Genomic DNA, 22627 nt, shown 5'->3' with positions numbered 1-22627 from the left:
CCGTATAATTTATTTAGATGTATTGTTTATTGACTAGGTCCTCCCATGTTCATTGTAAGTCCCATGAGGATGGAGGCCTTTTATGGGTTTTGCTCACTGACTTCCCCAAGCGCGTAGATCAGGGCCTGGGATATAAACATTTTGTAAATAATTTGTAGACATTAATTTCGGCATCCTTCCGGATTCATTTTGTAACATTTCTAAAACTCCTCACTAAGTCTCCAATGATCACACCCATCATAGTGCAATTAACCCAGTAGATTCAGACAATGTGGAATTGATATCACAGTAGCAAAATTGAACTGAGGGCAATTAGCCATAGAATTAAAGAAATACTGTACTCCCGAGGGCCTTGCTGAATTCATTAAGTTATGCAATAAAACATAATTCTTAGATAAAACAATCACTCATTGGTAAATGAGTTTACTTGGTAACATTCCACTCTGAGGCTAGTCCTGTGTCAGAACTTGACAGAGTTGAAAGCATCAACCAAGTAAGAAATGTATACTAACTACCAATAAAACTTTTAAGGCAGTTTGTGATATTAGATCTCACACTCTTAACAACTGCATCTTGCAGTAGAAATTACAGAGGTCTATTATTTATGCTTAAGATACCACATAGAATAGTAGTGGGGAGAAGAGAGAAAATCAAAAGGATATTTTTAAAAAGAGTAAGGAATTAAAAGAGAGGGGAGAAAAAAGCTTCACCCTAGTCACCTTATGATAATTTCACTACAAGAGATAACAAAACCCCCCTTAAGTAACATCACTTAATCATAGGTTCATAATTCCATTTGCAAAAATGTGCTATGTGTGCCAATGCCCTGAGAAGAAAGGTCTAATTCCTTATATAGATGTGGAGACAAAACCCCTTGATTTAAAAATGGGAGAACATTCCCAAAATTTGACATTTAAAAAGTTTAGATCCTGTGTGAATTTTGAAAATAGAGGGCTTTAAAACAGTCCCGACAATGCAGAAAACTAAATGGTCTACTTTTATGGACACCACCACCATCTCCTGGCTGTATAAGATATTGCTGTCCTGTTTCACTCTGATAGCTACAGCCAACCAAGATCAATTACATTTTTGTTCTTATCTTTACTCCCCCCACAAAAGACAATTTAAGTGAATTAATGAATTGATGAATCCATGAGCCAGTCACTTGCTACTCCTGGCATAGGGCAATAAATAAATCTCCAAGTAAAGGTTAACAGTGAAGGGAAGAAGGGAGTGGAAGTGAAAGAAAAATCCAAATTTTACCTCAAATGTTAATATTAAAAGATGTGTTCTTTAAAATGACTCCACAACAGGATTTTTTGTCCTTTCCTAAGTGATAATTTTTAAGCATACAAATACATTTTGGTCACAGGAAGATTACATAAAATAGGTGTTGTGTGTGTGTTTTCTTTTTCCAGATACAAAATCATGACTGATATACTGTATTTCAAGTAACTTTCTGGCCTTTGTGAGTTTATATGGAATTAAGTTGAGGCAAGATGACAAGTAGAATGTTGTTTGATGTATACAGGAAAAAAGGATAAATCTCCAAAATCTTAGCTATCTTCTATTATAAATCTCTTCATTATATAACCTGAACACTTGACACATTTTTATACAAAGACAGTATACTTCTACTTTTTATATGATTTTCAGAACCCTTTGAAATTTTGATAAGCCCCACGTCCATCATCACAGGTGACAGCTGACAACTCAAAGACTATCAGAGGTCCATATATTCTCAGGGCTGAGGCAGTACTGTGGAATGATTTGGCACCTTCCCATTTTCTCATTTTCAATTCAAATTCAAAGATTCAGATACCTTCTTGTAGAGTATATTTTGTTCCAATTTCTGTCACTGATTTTATTTTTTTTTTCTTGGCTTCACCACTTTAAAAAAATTGCTCTATGTAGTTAAAATGTCTGAACAATTCAAATCAACATGTAAATGTCTCTTTCAAAGTGCTGTGAGATCTGTGAAAAATAGTGGCAAGTATTACTCTGAATATGATTTTAGTTTTCATTGATTTTGTTGCTGCATTTACTAAAAATGGAATTCTTGAAATTTTTAATCTTATATTTACTTATCATTTTTGCAGGATAAATGTACTTCATGCTTCACACTCTGGACATGCTGGGTGAGCTGCTATGAGTCTTTCAGGGAGCACAATCTGCCTGTGCAGCCCAAGCTTAATCCAGTCACTCCCAGACAACTGCTCCTAAGAGGCACATTCACCTAGAAAAGTGCACCAAAAAGGAAAAAATAGAACAGCATATTTTTTTCAGTGTTTATAACCTAAATTTTCATTGCCCACAATTATACTACTTTATAATTTTAAAAGTGAACATTTTATACTTTCAAAGTGCTTTCTTCAGTTACACAACTTGAAGGTCAGATATTATTATCCCTATCTTACAGAAGATAAAATATAGGACTAGTAAATGAGAGATGGGACTGGAATCCAGGCCTCCTGACCAGCTCAGCTCTTTCTGCTACTTACATTGTCTCTCTACATTGGCACAGAGCAAGAAAAAAGTCCTCACACTTCATTCCTCATTCCATCAAGCATGAGTAGTAAATAAAAAGCAGATGTTTTGAATTTGTACATCCCACTATGATCAACTAAACTTTTGCTATTTCAAACACTTTCAAAGAATAATGTGATACCCCATCTCCCTCCATTTGTCCTGGCATTAAGTTTCACCATAGCGGTCATCTCCCGATAGTAATTATCTTCAAGGTGATCTATAATGACTCCATCCCCATCAGAGAATTGCAGATTATCACTCCTCTAAGGAGGCTAATTCCATCAACAATCCTAAGTGCAGTTTGAAAGGTGTGTCTTGTAATTTTGGTAATTAAACTGAATCAACCCAAAATCTTTAAAATTAGTCATGAAAACTAGCATGTGACCTTATACAGAGAACCAAAAGTATATAGACCAGATAAGAATACAACAAAATTGGTTTCTTCTGGTCTGTACTTGTAAAAGAATTAACTTTTTTCCCCAATGCCGAAGATAAATGTTCATTGAGAAACATTTAGAAAATTCCCATGAATACCCTTTTCCTAAGTTGTATTCTAAGCCAGTTGTTTGCCACAACATATTCATTCCATAGCATCTAATGTATTCATAAATTTACCTATCCTACTTTGATGAGATCAAGTTACATACCCACTGATAAAAACTGAGGAGAAGTAGAAGAATGAGGTAAAATATCTCAACAGTAGCATATCAGTATGTTCATGAAGGATTTGGGGAAATACTCGGTCAAACAATAGTCATGTTTTACCTTATTAACATGATTCTCCTTTGAAACAATTACTTTTAAACCCACAAGGAAAGATGGTCTTCTGATTCTGATAGTTAAGTGGAATCATTAGCTTCAATTAGTAAAGAAGATTCGATTTGGAAAAAACCTCATAGATCTAAATCTTAGCACAACCCATTATTTTACTTATAAAAATTTGAGTCTGCAGAGGTTAAATGACTTACCGCAAATTACTGACAGTTGCCAAAAGTAAATATACTTCAAATATACTTCCTTTAACATAAGGTTTTTAGATCCTGTTTTTTTACCCATATTACCTTACCTCTCGTCAGATTTCAAGTTAGGATAAGCAGTAGCTTATTTCTCAATTCCAATGGAAAATTGAAAAGAACACAAGGCACAAAAATATCTTTATTTGATAGCAAAATTTTGATGTTCGACAACACTTGCTTGAAAATTGTAGAGTTCTCAATAAAACTTTTAAGAAACCAGAGATTTAGGTTGTGTAAGTTAAAGAGAAATAATCCATTTTCAGACTGAAGTCATACTCTGTTGTTGTTTTTTTCATTGTGATAATGAAGTCATACTGATGAGGTAAAGCTAAAATATTTTTTCAAACCTCTATATTTAATTTTTGCTGAACTTTATACAAAAAAAAAAAGTCCCTTTCTTATTGTTCAAAAGATTGTCTTTTTTCCCTAGTGTGCAGGTAGAAGTCTGGAGCTGCTCTTGGCCCTAGCATATTGTATATGACTCTGTGAAAGGTTCATTTCTCTTCCAAGGTTAATATGTAACTAGCACAAAATATGGCTTACCTTTAATTCAATTAAATAAGCAATGAATTAAGCCTTGCTTTGGTAATTTTTGTGGACAGGTATAGGTAGGGCAGGACTCCTTACATTTTAGTAGTGCTTTTCCCTCAGGTTTTTCCCCAAACTCTTTTCTTAACCTGAATTCTTGTGTCCTCTTGATCCTTTCTTAATAGCCATTAATGGAGTACAATGTCTTTTTTTCTCTTATTTGCTATGCATGTTCATTCCTCATGAGAACTGGAAGTATAAACCTGGTTCCTACTTTATGTCTAGTAATCATAATCCTTTCTAAGAGATGTTAGAAAAACATCATTGACATTAAAATTCATAAAGACATGACTCCTAGATATCAACCTAAAACTATGACAATATTTTAAACAAACTTCCTAACACTTTGCTAAGTAATTATCATTTTTCAAGTGCAATACTGTCATAATGCCATTTGACATTTTCAGTTTTAACTAAATTATATAGTGTTCATTTTTTTCTTTGTAGCAGAAGCAATTTTTATGTTGTAGGATTATAAATATTGGGCCAACTTTCCTCAGCTAAAACAGAGCACTAGAGCAAGCACCAAGATAATTTAGGCCAACTGTTCACAACTTTTATTCTGACCTAACACATAAGATAGAGGACATTTGTTTATACAACATTCCTACAAGCATATCCAGGGATATTTCACATTCTCAGCCACCTAGCTATATACCTCCACTTATTTCTCTCCCACAGAGGAAAGCTTATCATTATGCAAAAATGAACATGACATCATTAAAAGCCCAATGGTGTAGCGTTAACCCCTTGAATTTGTCTTGTAAAGTAAATTAATACATTAATACTTAAAACTCTTTCAAAGCACCTAAAAATGTGTAAAGTAACTAAGAAGAGTTTATGAAGTAACATATAGAAGTCTATTAAAAGATCACAAGAGATTATCTAATGCAAAGCCGTAAGTAACCTTGCCATTAAGTTTACCTGTGCAGTTCATGACGCAAAAAGTAGCATTTTTCAGTGATTGACCAAATGACAAGAACCTCTTTTACATATATTTAAGAAAAAATATACTATATAAAGACATATTTCAAAAAGACCGGGTAATTCTGAAAATGTCTTTGAAAAAGAACCTAATATTGCCATGGAAATTTGCAAAGAAGTAACCTTTGAATTAATTTCTTCTACTATATTTAAAACAACTGCTACTGGTAATGTATAAGCTATTTAACCGATTCTTACTATCAGGTTTATTAAGAACTGAAGATTCCAACCTAACATCTTTGAACTAATCCAAAGACACTAGTTTTAGTAATATATTGCCAGAAAAAATTAATCAAGTTTCATTCAAAACATTATTTATAACTTTAGTTTAAAAAATTCCATATATCACTGGAATTAAGGTAGTATAAAACTAAAATTGATTCTCATAAGTTAAGATGTATATGAGAAACCCTAGAGCAACTATCAAAAAATAAATAAAAATACAATGACAAAACGGTTAAAGACATTTAAATGCTACATTAGAAAATATTCACTTAATGCAAAAGCAAGCAGTAAAGGAAAAATAAAGGAATAAAAAAGGCATGAAACACAAAACAAAAAGTTAAATGGCAGACATTAAACCCAGCTATACCAATAAGAACATTAAATGTGAATGGATTTAGTAATCCAGACAAAAGGCAGAGACTGTCAGATTGGGGAAAAAAATAAGATTTGACTATATACCATATACAAGGGATACACTTTAAACTGAAAGATATGAATTGATTAAAAGTTAAAGGATAGAAGAAGATATAATCATGTAAACAGCAACCACAAGAAAGTCATACTAATATCAGAAAAAGTAGACTTTAAAACAAAAATATTATTAGAGACAAAAAGGGACATTTTAAAAAGGACATATGCACATGACAATTACAATCATATATATCAAAGCACCAAAATATATCAAACAAAACCTGAAAGGAATGTAGGGAGAAATAAAAACTCAGCAGCAATAGTTGGAGGACTTTAGGGACACTTGGGTGGCTCAGTTGGTTAAGCATCCAACTCTTAATTTCACCACAAGTCATGATCTCATGGTTTGTGAGTTCGAGCGCCACATCAAACTGTTAGTGCTGAGCCTACTTGGGATTCTCTCTCTCCCTCTCTCTCAAAACAAATAAATAAAAAAAAAATAGTTGGAAGATTTCAATACTCTTCTTTCATTAATGACTGAACAACTAGAATAAACCATTAATGGATACATAAACAAGGATATATTTGAACACAATAAACAACCAGACCTAACAGACATCTATAGAACACTCCACCCAGCAACAGAATATACTTTTTTTCTTAATGCACATGTGAACATTCTCCAGGATAAATATGTTAAGCCACAAAACAAACCTCAATAAATGTAAGAGGATAGAAATAATACAAAGTATGTCCCCTGGCCACAATACAATGAAATTAGAAATCAATAGCAGGAGAAAAAATTGGTTAACTCACAAACATATGGAAATTAACACACTCCTAAATAGCCAATGGGTCAAAGAAGAAATCAAAAGAGACCTCAGAAAATACTTTGATGTGGATGAAAATGAAAAAAAAAAAAACCAAAATTAATGAGATGCATATGAAGGAGTGCTTACAGGAAAATTTATAGCTGTAAATGACTATATTAAGAAGAAAGATCTCAAATCAATAACCTAACCTTCCACATTAAGATACCAGAAAAAGAAGTACAACTAAACCTAAAGCAAGAAGGACAGAAATAATAAAGATCAGGGTAGAAATGAATGAAAAAGGAATAGAAAAACAACAAAGAAAAATCAGTGACACCAAACCCTAGTTCTTTGTTATGATCAACAAAATTGGAAAAAAAAAAGAGAGAGAGAAGACTCCCATTAGTAGGATCAGAAATGAAAGAGGGGGCCGCCTGGGTGGCTCAGTAGGTTGGGCATCCGACTTCAGCTCAGGTCATGATCTCACCATCCATAGGTTCAAGTCCCACATCAGACTCTGTGCTGACAGCTTGGAACCTGGAGCCTGCTTTGGATTCTGTGTCCCCCTCTCTCTCTGCCCCTCCCCCGCTCAAGCTCTGTCTCTGTCTCTCTCAAAAATAAATAAACATTAAGAAAAAAATTTTCTTTAAGAAATGAAAGAGAATCATCACCACTGGCCTTATAAGTATAAAAAGGATTATGAAGAAATAGCATGAAGAACTGTACACCAAAATTAGATAACTTAGATGAAATGGATAAATTCCTAGAAAGACACAAACTATCAAAACTGCCTCAAGAAGAAACAGACAATCTGGATAGACCTATATAACAAGTGAAGCAATTGAGTTTGCAATCAAAAACTACTCACAAAGCCCAGGACCAGATGGTTTCTGAGTTCTACCAATTAAAGTGAAAACTGAATCAACTTTGCACAAACTCTTCCAAAAAACAGAAGTGAGGAACACTTCCCAATTCATTTTATGAGACCAGGATTATCCTGATATCAAAATCAGACAAAAGGTATTACAAAAAAAGTAAATTACAAACCAGTATCTCTTATGAATACAGATCAAAAAAATCCTCATCAAAATACTAGCAAACTGAACACATAGCAGCATTTAAAAAGAATTATACACCATGACCAAGTACAATTTATCCTAGAATTTCAAAGTTGGTTTAACATTTGAAAATCAAGTCATGTACTACATTATATCAATAAATAAGAAACAAAAATCACATGATCAATCATCTCATTAGATGTAGAAAGAGCATCTGACAAAAATCCAACACCCTTTCATAATAAAAATAAAAACAACTAGGAGTGAGATGGGAACTTCCTCAACCTGATGAAGGGTATCTATGATAAGTTAACCTCATAGTTAATGGTGAGTTATTTCTCCCTAACATCATGAACAAGACAAGAATATCTGCTCTCATCACGTCTTTTCAACACTGTGTTGGAGGTACTAGCCAGAGCAATTAGGTAAATGAATGAATGAACGAATGAATGAATAAATGTCATCTAGGTTGGAAATGTAGAAGTAAAACTACTTCTGTTTGCAGGTGTCATAATCATGTATAAAGAAAATCCTAGGGAATCCACTAAAAAAACTATTGGAATTACTAAATGAGGTCAGCAAGCTTGCATGATACAAGATGAATCTACAAAAATCAATTATATTTTTAATCACTTGCAATGAACAATCAAACATGAAACTAAGAAAACATTTACAATAGCCATCAAAAAGATAAAATGGGAATAAATTTAACAAAAGTACAAAACTTATACTCTGAAAACTACAAAACATTGTTGAGAAAAATTAAAGATTTAAAATAAATGGGAAAACAAGCCATGCTCATAAATCAAAAGACTTAACATTGTTAAGATGGCTATCCTCCTCAAGGGCACCTGGCTGGCTCACTTCGTAAAACATCCAACTCTTGATCTCAAGATTGTGAGTTAAAGTCCCATGTTGGGGCTTTTAGGGGAGAAAAAAATGCCAATACTGCCCAAAGCGATCCACAAATTCAAGGCAATCCCTCTTATAATTCTGGTGTCTGATCTTGCCATTTTCAATGATGTAGATGGAGCTAGAATATATTATGCTAAGTGAAATAAGTCAATCAGAGAAAGACAAATACCATGATTTCATTCATATGTGGAGTTTAAGAATCAAAACAGATTAGCATATGGGAAGAGGGTGGAAAGAGAAGAGAGGGAAACAAACCACAAAAGACTTAATGACAGAGAACAAACTAAGGGGTTGACAGAGGGAGGGAGGTAGGGAGATGGGCTAGATGAGTGATGAGCACTAAGGAGGGCACTTATGATAAGCATTGGGTGTTGTATGTAAGTGATGGATGAATCACTGAATTCTACTCCTGAAACAAACAAACTTCTGGTTGTTTTTTTTTTGTTTGTTTGTTTGTTTTTGTTTTTTTTTTTTAAATTTTTTTTTAACGTTTATTTATTTTTGAGACAGAGAGAGACAGAGCATGAACGGGGGAGGGTCTGAGAGAGAGGGAGACACAGAATCGGAAACAGGCTCCAGGCTCTGAGCTGTCAGCACAGAGCCTGACGCGGGGCTCGAACTCACGGGCCATGAGATCATGACCTGAGCTGAAGTCGGAGGCTTAACCGACTGAGCCACCCAGGTGCCCCACTTCTGGTTGTTTTATAGAAACTGACAAGCTGATTCCAAAATTCATATGGAATTGCAAAGGACTCAGAATAGCCAAAACAATCTTGAAAAAGAACAAAGTGGAGGACTCTCACACTTTCCAAATTCATTTTCTTTAAAAAAAATTTTTTTTTATGTTTTTATTTTTGAGAGAGAGACAGAGTGTGAGTGGGAGAGGTGCAAGAGAGAGAGAGGGAGACACAGAATCTGAAGCAGGATCCAGGCTCTGAGCTGTCAGCACAGAGCCCGACACAGGGCTCAAACACATGAACCGTCAGATCATGCCCTGAGCCAAAGTCGGACGCTTAACCGACTAAGCCACCCATGCACTCATTTTCTTTTGAATTAAGCGCTACACCCAACATGGGGCTTGAAGTCACAACCCCAAGATCAAGAGTCACATGCTCCACCAACTGAGCCAGCCAGGCACCCCTCATACTTTCCAATTTCAAAACATACAACAATGATAGATGATCAAAATGTGGTAGAGGAACAATAAAAAGAGTGGCACAATAACAATAGAGAATCATGACTCTCTATTCCTACATCTTTTATCAACTAACAAGGTTGTCAAGATCATTCAATGGGGATAGAATAGTCTTTTCAACAAATGGTGAAGAAATACCTCAATATTTATATGCAAAAGAATGAAGAATGTTACCTGACAACATACACAAAACTTAACTGAAAAGGGATCAAAGACCTAAGAGCTAACACCATAAAACTCTTAGAAGAAAACAGGGGTAAATCTTCATCATCTTAGATTTGGCAATGGATTCTTAGATATGACAATAAAAGCAAGAGCAACAACAACAAAACAGATAAATTGGCCTTTGTCAAATTAATAACTTTAGTACTTCAAAGACACAATCAAGAAGACAACCCATAGAATGGAAGAAAACATAGACAAATCATACTATCTGATAGGAGACTTGAATTTAAAATAAATAAAAGACTCTTACAACTCAATAATAAAAAGACATCTCAACTTAAAAATGGGCAATGGATCTAAACAGACATTTCTTCAAGGAAGATATACAAATGGCCAACAAACACGTGAAAAAAAATGCTCAGCATCATTAGAGATCAGGGAAATGCAAGTAAAAACCACAGGGAGATACCACTTCACACACCCTAGGATGACTAGAATCAGAAAGTCAGGTAATAACAAGGTGTTGGCAAGAATGTGAAGAAATCAGAACCTTCATCCACTGCTGGTGGGATTGGAAAGTGGTGCAGTTGCTTTGAAAATCTATTTGGCATTTCACTAAAATGTTAATTATTATATTAACCCAGCAATTCCTCTCATAGGTATATATATACTCAAAAGAAATGACACATGCCCACACAAAACCTTGGACATGAATGTTTATAGCAGCATTATTTAGCCAAAAGATGGAAACAACCAAAATGTCTATTGATTGACAAATAGATACACAAATATGATGTAACTATACAAGGGAAAATTTGCCCAAAAAAGGAATGACATAATGATACATGCTACAACATGGATAAATCTTACACATTATGCTAAGTGAAAGAAGCCAGTCACAAAAGACCATATATGATTCCATTCATAAGAAAATCCAGAATAGGGAAATCTACATAGAAAGTAGATTACTGGTTGCTTAGGACTAGGAGGCAAAGAGGGGAGATAGAGTAATAGTTAAAGGGTACAGTGTTTCTTTTTGAGGTGGTAAAATGTTCTAAAATTGATTGATAATGGTTGCACATCTGACTGTATGCAAACCACTGAACTATATACTTTTTTTGAATTATATACTTTAAAATGGTTAATTGTATAGTAGGCAAAATTATATTAATAAAGCTGTTAAAAATTAGTGATAAAATCTGTTTGCTTATGTTCAAATCAAATAGATTTAACTTCTGACAATCATCTTACAGTTTTGTACTACTATTGGTCCCATTCCCTCACTGGACACTTTGTACAAGGAAAAGATTTTGTAAAAGTTCAGTAACAAGTAGCCAGTTAAACTTGTAAATAAATGGATTTCAGAATTAAAACAGACTGAATAGGACTGAAATATTTTCTAGATGCATGTTAGTGGGCACTACTCTTATATGTCAGTTTACTGAATCTCTTAAGTATACAAATAGTTGAATTCTACACCACAAGGAATCTCAAGCAGCTCACTGCCCCTCTAAGGGCTTCAGCTTCCCTAGGCCAGACTCCCTGAAAGGTAATTCTGGCCTCATCTGTCATTGACCTGATACCCCAAATATCACCGCAATTTTTTATAGGTTATGTGATAAGTATCATAAAGACTGGTGCCTTCCATGTCCCTGTCTTGGGTAGAACCACTAAAATGAAAATTTTCCATACTATGTGGGTTACTTGGTCATATCCAGAAATGCCATCCCCAGAGGAAAACTCACATTGTACAGAGATATAGCAAAAAGAAGCAAACTCAAAGTCAGAACTTGGCTCTAGAACTGATCTATTAGAAATATTATCTTTAGACAGTGAACTTCACTTCTCTAGATCTCCATTTCGTTACTATATAAATTAAGTGGACTAGAAGACCTAAGATTCTGTTCAAGTCCAAAATCCTGTAATTCAAAACCGTGAAATATTAAATCACATGTAAAAATAGCATAAGTATAATGGTAGTTAAAACTGTATAGATGCAAAACCAAAAAAAAAAAATAGCTACCTTCAAAAACACTAGGAAACATCTGTTTTTGGAGTATTAGTACAAGTCTAAATTCCATAGAATCAGAGAAAGAAATCTTTCCTGAGAGTATATGTGAACTAACAACCAGCTAATAACCTCCTCTACCTTCCCTTCTAGTATCCATGACTATTTCAACACTGGTGTCATGTAGTGAATTCACAAACCAAATAAAGGTCCAATGTAATTACAAGGACTATGCCAACCAAATCTCAGAAGAAAATATTAAACATTTAATACCCACACTTAAATGCATTGATGACTGTAAGTGAACTTGTGTTTTAAATGTAGAATATGCTATAAACAATATAGAATATGCTATAAACAATAAACAATAGGTTCTTCAAAATTAGATGGCTTCCAGTTTATATGTTTGACTATTTTGTTTTTAATATTTTATAAAGGCTTTGGCTAATCCCAAATTATTTTTCAACTGCCAACAGCTTGAAAACAATGCTACTTTTTCATTGGTTTAAAAGTTAAGAGCACGTTAAAAAAGGGGCGCCTGGGTGGCTCAGTCAGTTAAGCGTCTGACTTCAGCTCAGGCCATGATCTCACTGCTTGTGAGTTCGAGCCCCGCATCAGGCTCTGTGCTGACAGCTCGGAGCCTGGAGCCTGCTTCAGATTCTGTGGCTCCCTCTCTCTCTCTCTGCCCCTCCCCCACTCACACTCTGTGTCCCTCAAAAAAAAAAAAAATATTTAAAAAAAAAAGCATGTTAAAAAAACAGATCATCTAATTCCTGTACTTATCTCCATTAAATAGAAAGTATGAAATTATTATCTGAACTGTAGTCTAACCTTAACTATGTTCCTGTTTAGTACAGCATGAAATCAGAAGTATAAATGGGTTAGTTTAAACAATCGATGGTTTGTAACTAATGTATTCTGATGGTCAGCTATATGGCATAGAATAGTACTTTAATAGCAACAGTCTTTTCAAATATAAAGGCTACTTTTTTTGGTTCAAACCTTGTCTTTGTTAAAAAGTAGAAAACTGGGTTTCAAATACATGTACTTTCCAGAACTGCCAGGTTGTCAATGTGTTTTTGCCGATATCAAAAAATGTATACCTCAATACAAGAAAAAAATTTAACAGCACTTGGAGTGTTTACTTGGTTGGAACTAAATTTAATAACTTTTATTCAACAGGTTCATGCTAGAGTAATGAACTTTCTAGGTTTCTGATAATCTTCTACTAAATAAATACACCTATGTATTATACACACACACACATATATATGTATAGGGAACTGTACTAGCGTACATATTGTCTAAAAGAACATATTAAAGACATTATATAAAAAATTTTACATTTTTAATAGGAAAACCACCTTTATGACAGCTAAATAGACAAGATATATTTAATTTTTAAAAAAGAAAAATTGTTAGTAGTAAGAGTAGAATTCTAGTGATAAATGCACTGAAATAATCTTTTGAAATAAACCACCTTTACAGAAAATCATTAATGCCAGACTCTATTAAAGTGCATAAAAAGGAAATTTATTTCAGAATTTATACCAAAGGTGCATTATGGATACATATGTTACTCTGGTACAGTAAGGCAGGAAGCCCAGCCTTAATGATAATATAGCCTTCATCCTAACATAGTCTGCCTCTTAGTATGTGCCTCATAAATAGTTTGTTCCAAAAGGTGAAAATTACAAGCGATTTTCTCTATTGATAGCTTTATGAGTAATTTTGACAACAGAATAAAAAAGTCTTAATTCTTATTTTTCTAATTCTCTAAAGTCATGTCAGTCTCACAAGAAATATCTGATTATTGTTTTCAAAGAAAACTGAGAAGAGGGATATTTTCAGACTTTTTAAGCAAGCTAAATCATAAATACCATATATAAAAATAAAAGGTAAATTTTAGGCTATCTCTAGATTTTAATTTTTTTAAAAAACATTAAATCATTTTATTTGCAATGGTGAGGTAAAGTGATGAAAAGAAAAACTTGCACGGGTGCTTTCTTAAGAAGACCAATGGATAAAGCAACTGAATCAAGAACTGTGCACAGAGGTGCTGAATGGACAGTCATAGCTACCACATCATGCAGTTTATTACAAAAAGTGAAACTGCTATAGCTTTTTTAATGTTCACTGTTGCTCTCTTAAAACCTTGGTCAATTTTAGGGGCACCTGGGTGGCTCAGTCAGTTAAGCATCTACCTTCGGTTCAGATCATGATCTTGCAGTTGATGAGTTCAAGCCCCACGCTGGGCTCTGTGCTGACAGCTCAGAGGCTAGAGCCTGCTTTGGATTCTATGTCTCCCTCTCTCTGCCCCTCCCCTGCTTGCACTGTCTCTATCTCTCAAAAATAAATAAACATTAAAAAAAATTATATATAAAAAAAAGGTTTGCTCAATTTTAAAACAAGTATCAGAAGGAAGTCCCTTACATATGCTTATTTTTCAGTGGCCTCACATAATGATTCTCCCATTTAGAGTAGTTACACATACACTGATGTTTTTATCACAATGAAAAAAGGGAAGAAAGAAAAACAAATGTGGGTTTATAAGATGGAATCCATGAAGAGGCTAATAATGGATCCTTTGACTACAGAAAATCAGCAACAGACTGCAAATATTAATTATAGAAAACAAGGGCACCTGGGTGGCTCAGTTGGTTAAGTGTCCGACTTTGGCTCAGGTCATGATCTCAGAGATCATGAGTTTGAGCCCCGTGTCGGGCTCTGTGCTGACAACTCAGAGCCTGGAGCCTGCTTGTTCTCTGCCCTCTCTCTCTCTGCCCCTCCCCTGCCTGCACTCTGTCTCTCTTAAAAAAATAAATTAAAAAAAATTAATTATAGAAAACACTTTATCAGTATCATAAAAAAAGAGTATGATAAATTTTTTCTAAAATACTCAATTCATTTTTATGATGATTCAATCAAATACTTATAAATTATTCATGTACTTTTCTGTGAGTTTTTTTTATTATTAATATTTATGTTTTCGGGTATTAGTTTTTCCTGCTCTTGCATCGAAGTCCTCCCATAAATCCCTGGAAAGTCATAAATATCCCTATAGCCATGGGTAAACCACTAAAGTGATAATTCATCAAGATGTATTTTCACCTAATAAATAAATCTGTTGTGAGGTTAATTTCTATTTATATAAAATAATCCCATTTAAGCTATGAAAAATAATGTTCCATATTGACTTTACTATGGCTCAAACCCTCAGACAAATAAGTATCTCTCTGATTGCCTGTTAATGCAAAGAAAACTGGGTAAATTTTATATTCATATTTAAACTACTGAATACCTGTAAACAAAGTAGCATTTATTAAAATAAAATAAACACTTAATTTATACTAAATTCCACTCAGATTTATACAAGTTTTTCATTCTTAATTTTTAAATACATACATGATTTTTTTGAAACATTTTCAGTCAGGTATATACAATAGTAAAATATGACATCCAAGCCAGAATGTGATTTTTAAAATAATGAACCTCTAAACAGCTAGTAATGTACAATGTGTAAAATTCCAATAAAACACAGGTATATTCTTACAGAAATGTTAGTCCTATAATACTGAGCGATATTTACAAGCAAACATGATCCAAACAGCACATGCAGATTCAGGGTAAGTAAACACTCGAACACGAACTGCCAGTCGCACCTGGTCTCCACGGCAACAGATTATTTCTTCACAGAAAGGAGATCTACAGAAGAAAGAAGATTTATTCAATTAAGAAGTGAACATAGGTTTCACTTTTTTCCAAGTAAGTCAGCATTTAAAATAATTTTTAAAAATCCTGTCTCTGCTACCAACAGCCTTGTAATTTTGGTTAAGCTATCCGAATTATAGAACATTTCCTCACAGTGTATAAATTTAAAAAATTACACTAGAAAAGATCAGAAATCTTCAACTAATATTGCACCAAAATCAATGGGAAAATTATCCAACCACCTAGAGCTACATTTCAGACTTACAATCTGTGGCAAGGAAAATAAATCATTATAAAATTTCATTATGTGATTCTAAAATCATTCCTAAAAAACCAGACTAACAGATTGCTTAAACTGCTAAGCCAATAATAACATTTATGAATTCGAAAATTCATTCACCGAAGACATGTGGCAAATGCACGCCTTGCATTTCTATATACAAAATGTATTGGGAACCCTTTAAATGTGTGACCATCAGGTACAGCCCTCCTTATGGCATCTTGAAATTCTTCATTGCCTGCAGATATACTTGTTGTACGCTCAAATTCATAAGAAGCCAAAGCTGGTGATAAGAGATAGGAAAGCTGGTCTTCCCAAACAGTGGTGAGACCAAGATCCTATAGCAATCAAAAGACAAAAGAAAAAAAGAAAAGGTGAAATACACTAATATTTTAGAAACCAACTGTTAAGTGTTGACTATTTTAACATATGCCAAGAGAAAATTCTTAAAACCTGTCATAATTTTTTAAACTTTCTAGTAACTATTATAAAGACACATGCAAATAAAAAATAAAAGGAACTATAGGTATCTGGTTTTACTTCTTAGAGGAAAAAAATGTTTTTTCTTTTTTTTTAAGTTTATTTATTTATTTTGAGAGAGAGAGAGAGACAGAGAGAGAGAGAGAGAGAGAGAGAGAGAGAGAGAGACAGGGCAGAGAGAGAATCTCAAGCAGGATCCATGCTGTCAGCGCAGAGCCTGACAAGGGGCTCAATCTCACAACCACGAGATCATGACCTGAGCTGAAATCAAGAGTCAGATACGTTTAACTGACTGAGCTCCCCAGGTATCCCCAACAAAAAATTTTCAATACAATGATGTTAGTAAAGGCTCCAAAATCCTATACTTCCTTAATATCCACTAGAAAAGACCATGTGGAATAGTCCTACTATGAAAAACATGGTATCACTGAATTTTGAGATCACATTTTATTTGACTTTAAATAATACGATTGAATCTGCTTAATTTGAGAGCTCCAACATAAATTTAACTGTAGTAGGGGAGAAAAGTCAACAAATGAATTGCACGTATAATTAAACTCAAGTATTTATTGAGCATTAACTCTTAAAAAAACACTAACTTTTATACTGTAAAGAGATAAAAAGATGAAAAAGACATGCTATAGGCCCTCAGGGAGTTTAAAACATGTTTCTATGGAATGTTGAAGGCAATTATGATTTCATTTATATACATCAGAGAAACTACAGATATTCAGACACATGACATTTTAAAAACACTGTTATAAACATAAAAAACTTCTCAAAATTCTAAATATTTTGATATAATAAATCTCTAGCATTTCTTGATTTTGCATTCAAGGTTTTTACTGGTTCCAAGTGACCTCAAAGGTCCAGTATCATCCATCTATTTCCAGCAGCAAAAGCAAATCTCACTTGCTGATTTACAGGCACTACTAACTTAGTGATCAACACTGGTATCTAGCTCAGTTTTGTTTTCTTTTTTTTTTTTTTTTAATTTTTTAAATTTTTTTGGAGGGGTTGCCTGGATGGCTCAGTTGGTTAAGTGTCTGATTCTTGGTTTCGGCTCAGGTCGTGATCCCAAAGTTGTGGGATCGAGCCCTGGGTCAGGGCTGTCTGTGCAGAGACTGCTTGAGATTCTCTCTCTCCCTCTCTCTGCCTCTCCCCTGCTCACGTGCATGTGCTCTCTCTCAAAATAAATCAAATAAACTTAAAGAAAATAATAACAAAGAATAATTTTTTTAAGCTTACTTATTTTGAGACAGAGACCATGCAAGCAGGGAAGGGACTGAGAGAAGAACAGACAGAATCCCAAGCAGGCTCTGCACTGTCAGTACAGAGCCCGAGGTGGGTGGTGAACTGTGAGATCGTGACCTGAGCTGAGATCAAGAGTCAGACGCTTAACCAACCAAGCCACTCAGGCACCCCTGTTTTCTTTCTCTATTCAAATTCTTATAATGTAATAAAATACTGGTTTTGTTTGTAAACAAAACCTAAGAAAATTAAAAGGCAGTATGAGTGATGGAGGGAAAGGGGCAGTAATGAGAGGCTTTCATTCCCAGCAGTATAGTGAACTAGATCCTTGAGCAACCTATTGCTGAGAACTACAAATGCCAGACTAAATATTTTCCAAAATACTTTTAGATGCTTTGATGAATTAGCAAGTAAGTATGGCAGATTTTAGAGGCCAAAGCTAATAGTAACTGGAGCCCAGAAAACATATCTATCAGTTTGCCTTTGATGGCCTCAAGAAACACAGAAAACAGGATTCATCAAAAGGTGAATTAGAAATAAATTTTCTTAGATTCTAGTCCTTTATCGGTTATATGTGTTGCAAATAACTTTTCCCATTCCAGTACTGCTCTTTTCAGCCTCTGACTGGTTTATTTTAATGAACAAAAATTCTTAAAATACACTAATCTTTTATGATTAATGTTTTTTATGTCTTCTTTAATGTACTTTACAAAAGAAATCAAAATGCCTAATAAAGAGGTTTGACCTCATAAGTAATCAGGAAAATGCAAATTAAAGCTAGAAGGATGTAATTTTACATCTACCTAAGTTAGTGTAATAGGAAGAAAAAAACAAACAAAACTAACCTGGAAAAAATGAATTAAAAAACTATAACCCAATATTTTCAATAGGGAATAATACAAATAAGTACTTCACAAAAAAGAAATAAAAACAGTAGTATTTAACAAAATCTGAACTAGTTCACCACTCTTTATTTCTAGAAGGAAGTAATAAATTTTAAAAGTATTGGTGGGGTGCTAGGTGGCTCAGTCGGTTAAGTGACTTGATTTCAGCTCAGGTCAAGAACTCTCGGTCTCACGGTTCCTGAGATAAAGTCCAGCATCGGGGCTGTGCACTGACAGCATGGAGCCTGCTTGGGATTCCATCTCTCTCAAAATAAACTTAAAAAGAAAAAATAGTACAAGTATTGGTATATTTGGAAATTTCTGAGTCTCAGAACTTAACTCTCTTGACTTTCAAAACTATAAGCTTCTTAAGGGCAGGAACTCTGCTGCCCTTTGCTTTGTTAAATTTGCTTTGTTCATGGGGCGCCTGGGTGGCGCAGTCGGTTAAGCGTCCGACTTCAGCCAGGTCACGATCTCGCGGTCTGTGAGTTCGAGCCCCGCGTCGGGCTCTGGGCTGATGGCTCGGAGCCTGGAGCCTGTTTCCAATTCTGTGTCTCCCTCTCTCTCTGCCCCTCCCCCGTTCATGCTCTGTCTCTCTCTGTCCCAAAAAAAAATAAATAAACGTTGAAAAAAAAAAATTAAAAATAAATAAATAAATAAATTTGCTTTGTTCAGGTATAAAAGTGACTGTACTATCCCACCTGCACCCCTCCCAAAATTGTTAAATACATAAACAACTGACAAAAAATGCATGAAACTACTAAGTTCAGTATTAATTACCTTTCTGTGTTCTGACACTAGTAGCCTTAGCTGCATTTCTATTTCATTACTTGTTATTGAAGCATCAATTGTAGATGCACATAGAGGGGGAAAGGGAGGAAGGGATGTTGTAGCTCCTGGGGCACACACAGATTTGATTGCTTCTTCACTCATGGGTTTCCATTTGGATTCATCATTCAAATCAAACACACATATTTCTACTGAGTCAGAGGGCTGACAATTTCCCAGGAACATCTGATGATTGAAAACACAACCAATTGTTCGATATGGGTACAATGGCTTGGGCTGTTCAGCAACTGGAGATTCATCAGGATTGACAGGTTTGTGGATATACCTAAAAGAAGTAAATCATAATTTTATATAATAAGAACTTAAAAATTAAGAAGGCAGCATCTTATTGAGAAAGAAAATTATTTGAACACTTAAGGCCATAACTATTTCCCAAGACTAGAGTTTAATATTTGTTTTTCCTTCTTATATTTCTACAATTACTCTATCTACAGTAATTGTATGGCACATAGTATGATATAAAAATCAACTCTACTCGGGGGGCACTTGGGTGGCTCAGTTGGCTAAGCATTCGACTTCGGCTCAGGTCATGATTTCACGGTTCGTAGGTTCCAGCCTCGCATCAGGCTCTGTGCTGACAGCTCAGAGCCTGGAGCTTGCTTCAGATTCTGTGTGTCCCTCTCTCTCTGCCCCTTCCCCACTCCTGTTCTGTCTCTCTCTCTCAAAAATAAATAATAAACATTAAAAAAAATTTTTTTAATCAACTCTACTTTAACATGAGAATATACTCTATGTATAATCATTAAGATCAAAAACATTCATCTCAGATAATACAATCAAAATAATTTAGCTACATATTATTAGGCATAACTAACCAAAATGATTATCAACCAAGGAAAAATTCAGAAAAAGAAGAAGATGGCCCAGGGCTGAGCTTTTAAGAACTCCAACATTTAAAGACAAGATAAAGGAAAATTGAAAATAGCCAGACAGGAATAATAAAAACTGAAAGTGCTATGGGAGAAGTTAAGGAAAGAAATGATCCTAGCAAGGAGGGAGCACTGAACTCTAAAAAATATGATGACAGAAAAACTAAAAAAAAAAGTATACAGTGGATTTACCAATGTGGAGTTGGTGACATTAAATTTTCAAAAGAAATCATGATTTACAACCTGAGCTTATTTTTAAGCTTGGGGAAAAACATCAGAAAAAGAGTATCCCAATTACACAATTAAAAGTAAAATGTAATTTTTTTGTTTTTTACCAAAATCATGTTGGTAAAGAATATTCTAGGTATATGAATTTTCTTCAAATTTAACAGCTTTTTAACTATAGTAATTTTTTACATAGTCATCAAAAAGGATCCAATAATAAAAATTATCGTTATGTGCCTTTGGGTACCACCAATATAAACAAAGAACTTATAATTTAAAACATATGCATCTTCATTTTAATATCCTTGTAAGCTGAGTTGACAAACCTGTGTCCCGTTAAACTCTCCCAAAAAGTGACAGTTCCATCAGTTCCACAGGTCATAACCCATGCATGAGGTATTCCTTTTGCCTTAGTCCCAACACACACAAAGGCTTCTAATCCATATCCAAGAAGAAGGCTGCACAGAAGATTAGCATGATCTTCACAGTCACCCTAGAAAATGAAATGAATTTAAGTATTTATTCCTTCACATTGTTTCTTCATCAAATATTCAAATACAAAATTATAATAAAAGGGAATATTAATTTTTTCACTTTTAATCGTAAGTCTAGTGTTAAGCTGAAACAATGGTGGGGGGACAAAATACACTAATTTTAGAAGACCCTAAATTATTTTACACAGTCAGTGCTTACAAACCTGATAGTCATAACATGTATACTTTAAGAGAGGGCTTTCAGGGGTGCCTGCCTGGGTGGCTCAGCAGGTTAAGCGTCTGACTTCAGCTCAGGTCATGATCTCATGGTTCATGGTTCATGGTTCAGAAGTCTGAGCCCCACATTGGGCTCTGTGCTGACAGTTCAGAGCCTGAAGCCCACTTTGGATTCTGTGTCTCCCTCTCTCTTGGTCCCTCCCCTGCTCACCCTCTGTCTCTCTCTCTAAAATAAATAAACATTAAAAAAAATTTTTTTTTAAAAAGAGAGCTTTCACATCAAAAGTTTATAAAAACTCATAAAACATAGAAATGCAGCAAGATTTTATTTTTTTTAATTTTTTTTATTTTTTAACGTTTATTTATTTTTGGGACAGAGAGAGACAGAGCATGAATGGGGGAGGGGCAGAGAGAGAGGGAGACACAGAATCGGAAGCAGGCTCCAGGCTCTGAGCCATCAGCCCAGAGCCTGACGCGGGGCTCAAACTCACGGACTGCGAGATCGTGACCTGAGCTGAAGTCGGACGCTTAATCGACTGAGCCACCCAGGCGCCCCAGAAATGCAGCAAGATTTTAAAGATGATTAGCTAAAGGACATGAACAGACAAGATGACAAATGATACACTAAGAAATGTAAATACATGGGAAAATACTCAAAACAATGAGTTACAGTATCCATATGTAATCATCTTAAGGCAATAAATACTAGGAAAAATGAGAGAACAAAATGCCAACAGTGGCAATAATTATGGTAGATTATATATAATTTTCCCTTCTATTTTCTAAATTTTCTTTGACAATGTTTTATTACTTTCAAATCTTAAAAATGTTATGAAGGGGCGCCTGGGTGGCGCAGTCGGTTAAGCATCCGACTTCAGCCAGGTCACGATCTCGCGGTCCGTGAGTTCGAGCCCCGCGTCGGGCTCTGGGCTGATGGCTCAGAGCCTGGAGCCTGTTTCTGATTCTGTGTCTCCCTCTCTCTCTGCCCCTCCCCCGTTCATGCTCTGTCTCTCTCTGTCCCAAAAATAAATAAACGTTGAAAAAAAAAATGTTATGAAAACCACAAAAATAGAATATATCTTATATTCTATAAAAAAATAAAAATATTAAACAGTAAGGATGCAATTATATTAAGATATGTATTTAAGTGTAGGACTGAGGGTAATTAATATACAAAAGCAAAAATAACAAGTTCAGGGTTGGCATGGGGGATGATTTCTTTCCCCCCAAATTTTGTATTAGTGGCTCTGCACTGATTTTTTTTTTAATGTTTATTTATTTTTTGAGAGAGAGAGAGAGAGAGAGAGAGACAGAGTGTGAGTGGGGGAGGGGCAGAGAGAGAGGGAGACACAGAATCCAAAGCAGGCTCCAGGCTCCGAGTGTCAGCACAGAGCCTAACGTGGGGCTTGAACTCACAAGCTGTGAGATCATGACCTGAGCCGAAGTCAGCGGCTCAACCAAC

The 22627-nt window shown here is 34.7% G+C and overlaps 1 protein-coding gene across 4 annotated transcripts in view; it reads right to left on the bottom strand.

Annotated features, from left to right (window-relative positions):
- Positions 1-2051: 2051 nt before the first annotated feature.
- CEP76 (centrosomal protein 76) overlaps positions 2052-22627 on the bottom strand; it is a 34407-nt gene continuing 13831 nt past the window's right edge. For 3 of the 4 annotated variants that reach the window (XM_043559433.1, XM_043559436.1, XM_043559435.1), the window contains 4 exons: positions 20782-20948; positions 19293-19626; positions 16018-16235; positions 13418-15611 (listed from right to left, as the gene is read on the bottom strand). In XM_043559433.1, the coding sequence (XP_043415368.1) occupies positions 15473-15611; positions 16018-16235; positions 19293-19626; positions 20782-20948 (858 nt within the window). In that variant the 3' untranslated portion in view covers positions 13418-15472. Of the gene's footprint in view, positions 2237-13417; positions 15612-16017; positions 16236-19292; positions 19627-20781; positions 20949-22627 lie in introns of those variants that run through there. The other variant, XM_043559434.1, reaches the window with a different exon arrangement.

Source organism: Prionailurus bengalensis, chromosome D3, assembly GCF_016509475.1.
Source record: "Prionailurus bengalensis isolate Pbe53 chromosome D3, Fcat_Pben_1.1_paternal_pri, whole genome shotgun sequence".
In the NCBI taxonomy this organism is placed as follows: Eukaryota; Metazoa; Chordata; class Mammalia; order Carnivora; family Felidae; genus Prionailurus; species Prionailurus bengalensis.
This window is presented reverse-complemented; position numbering and strand designations above follow the sequence as displayed.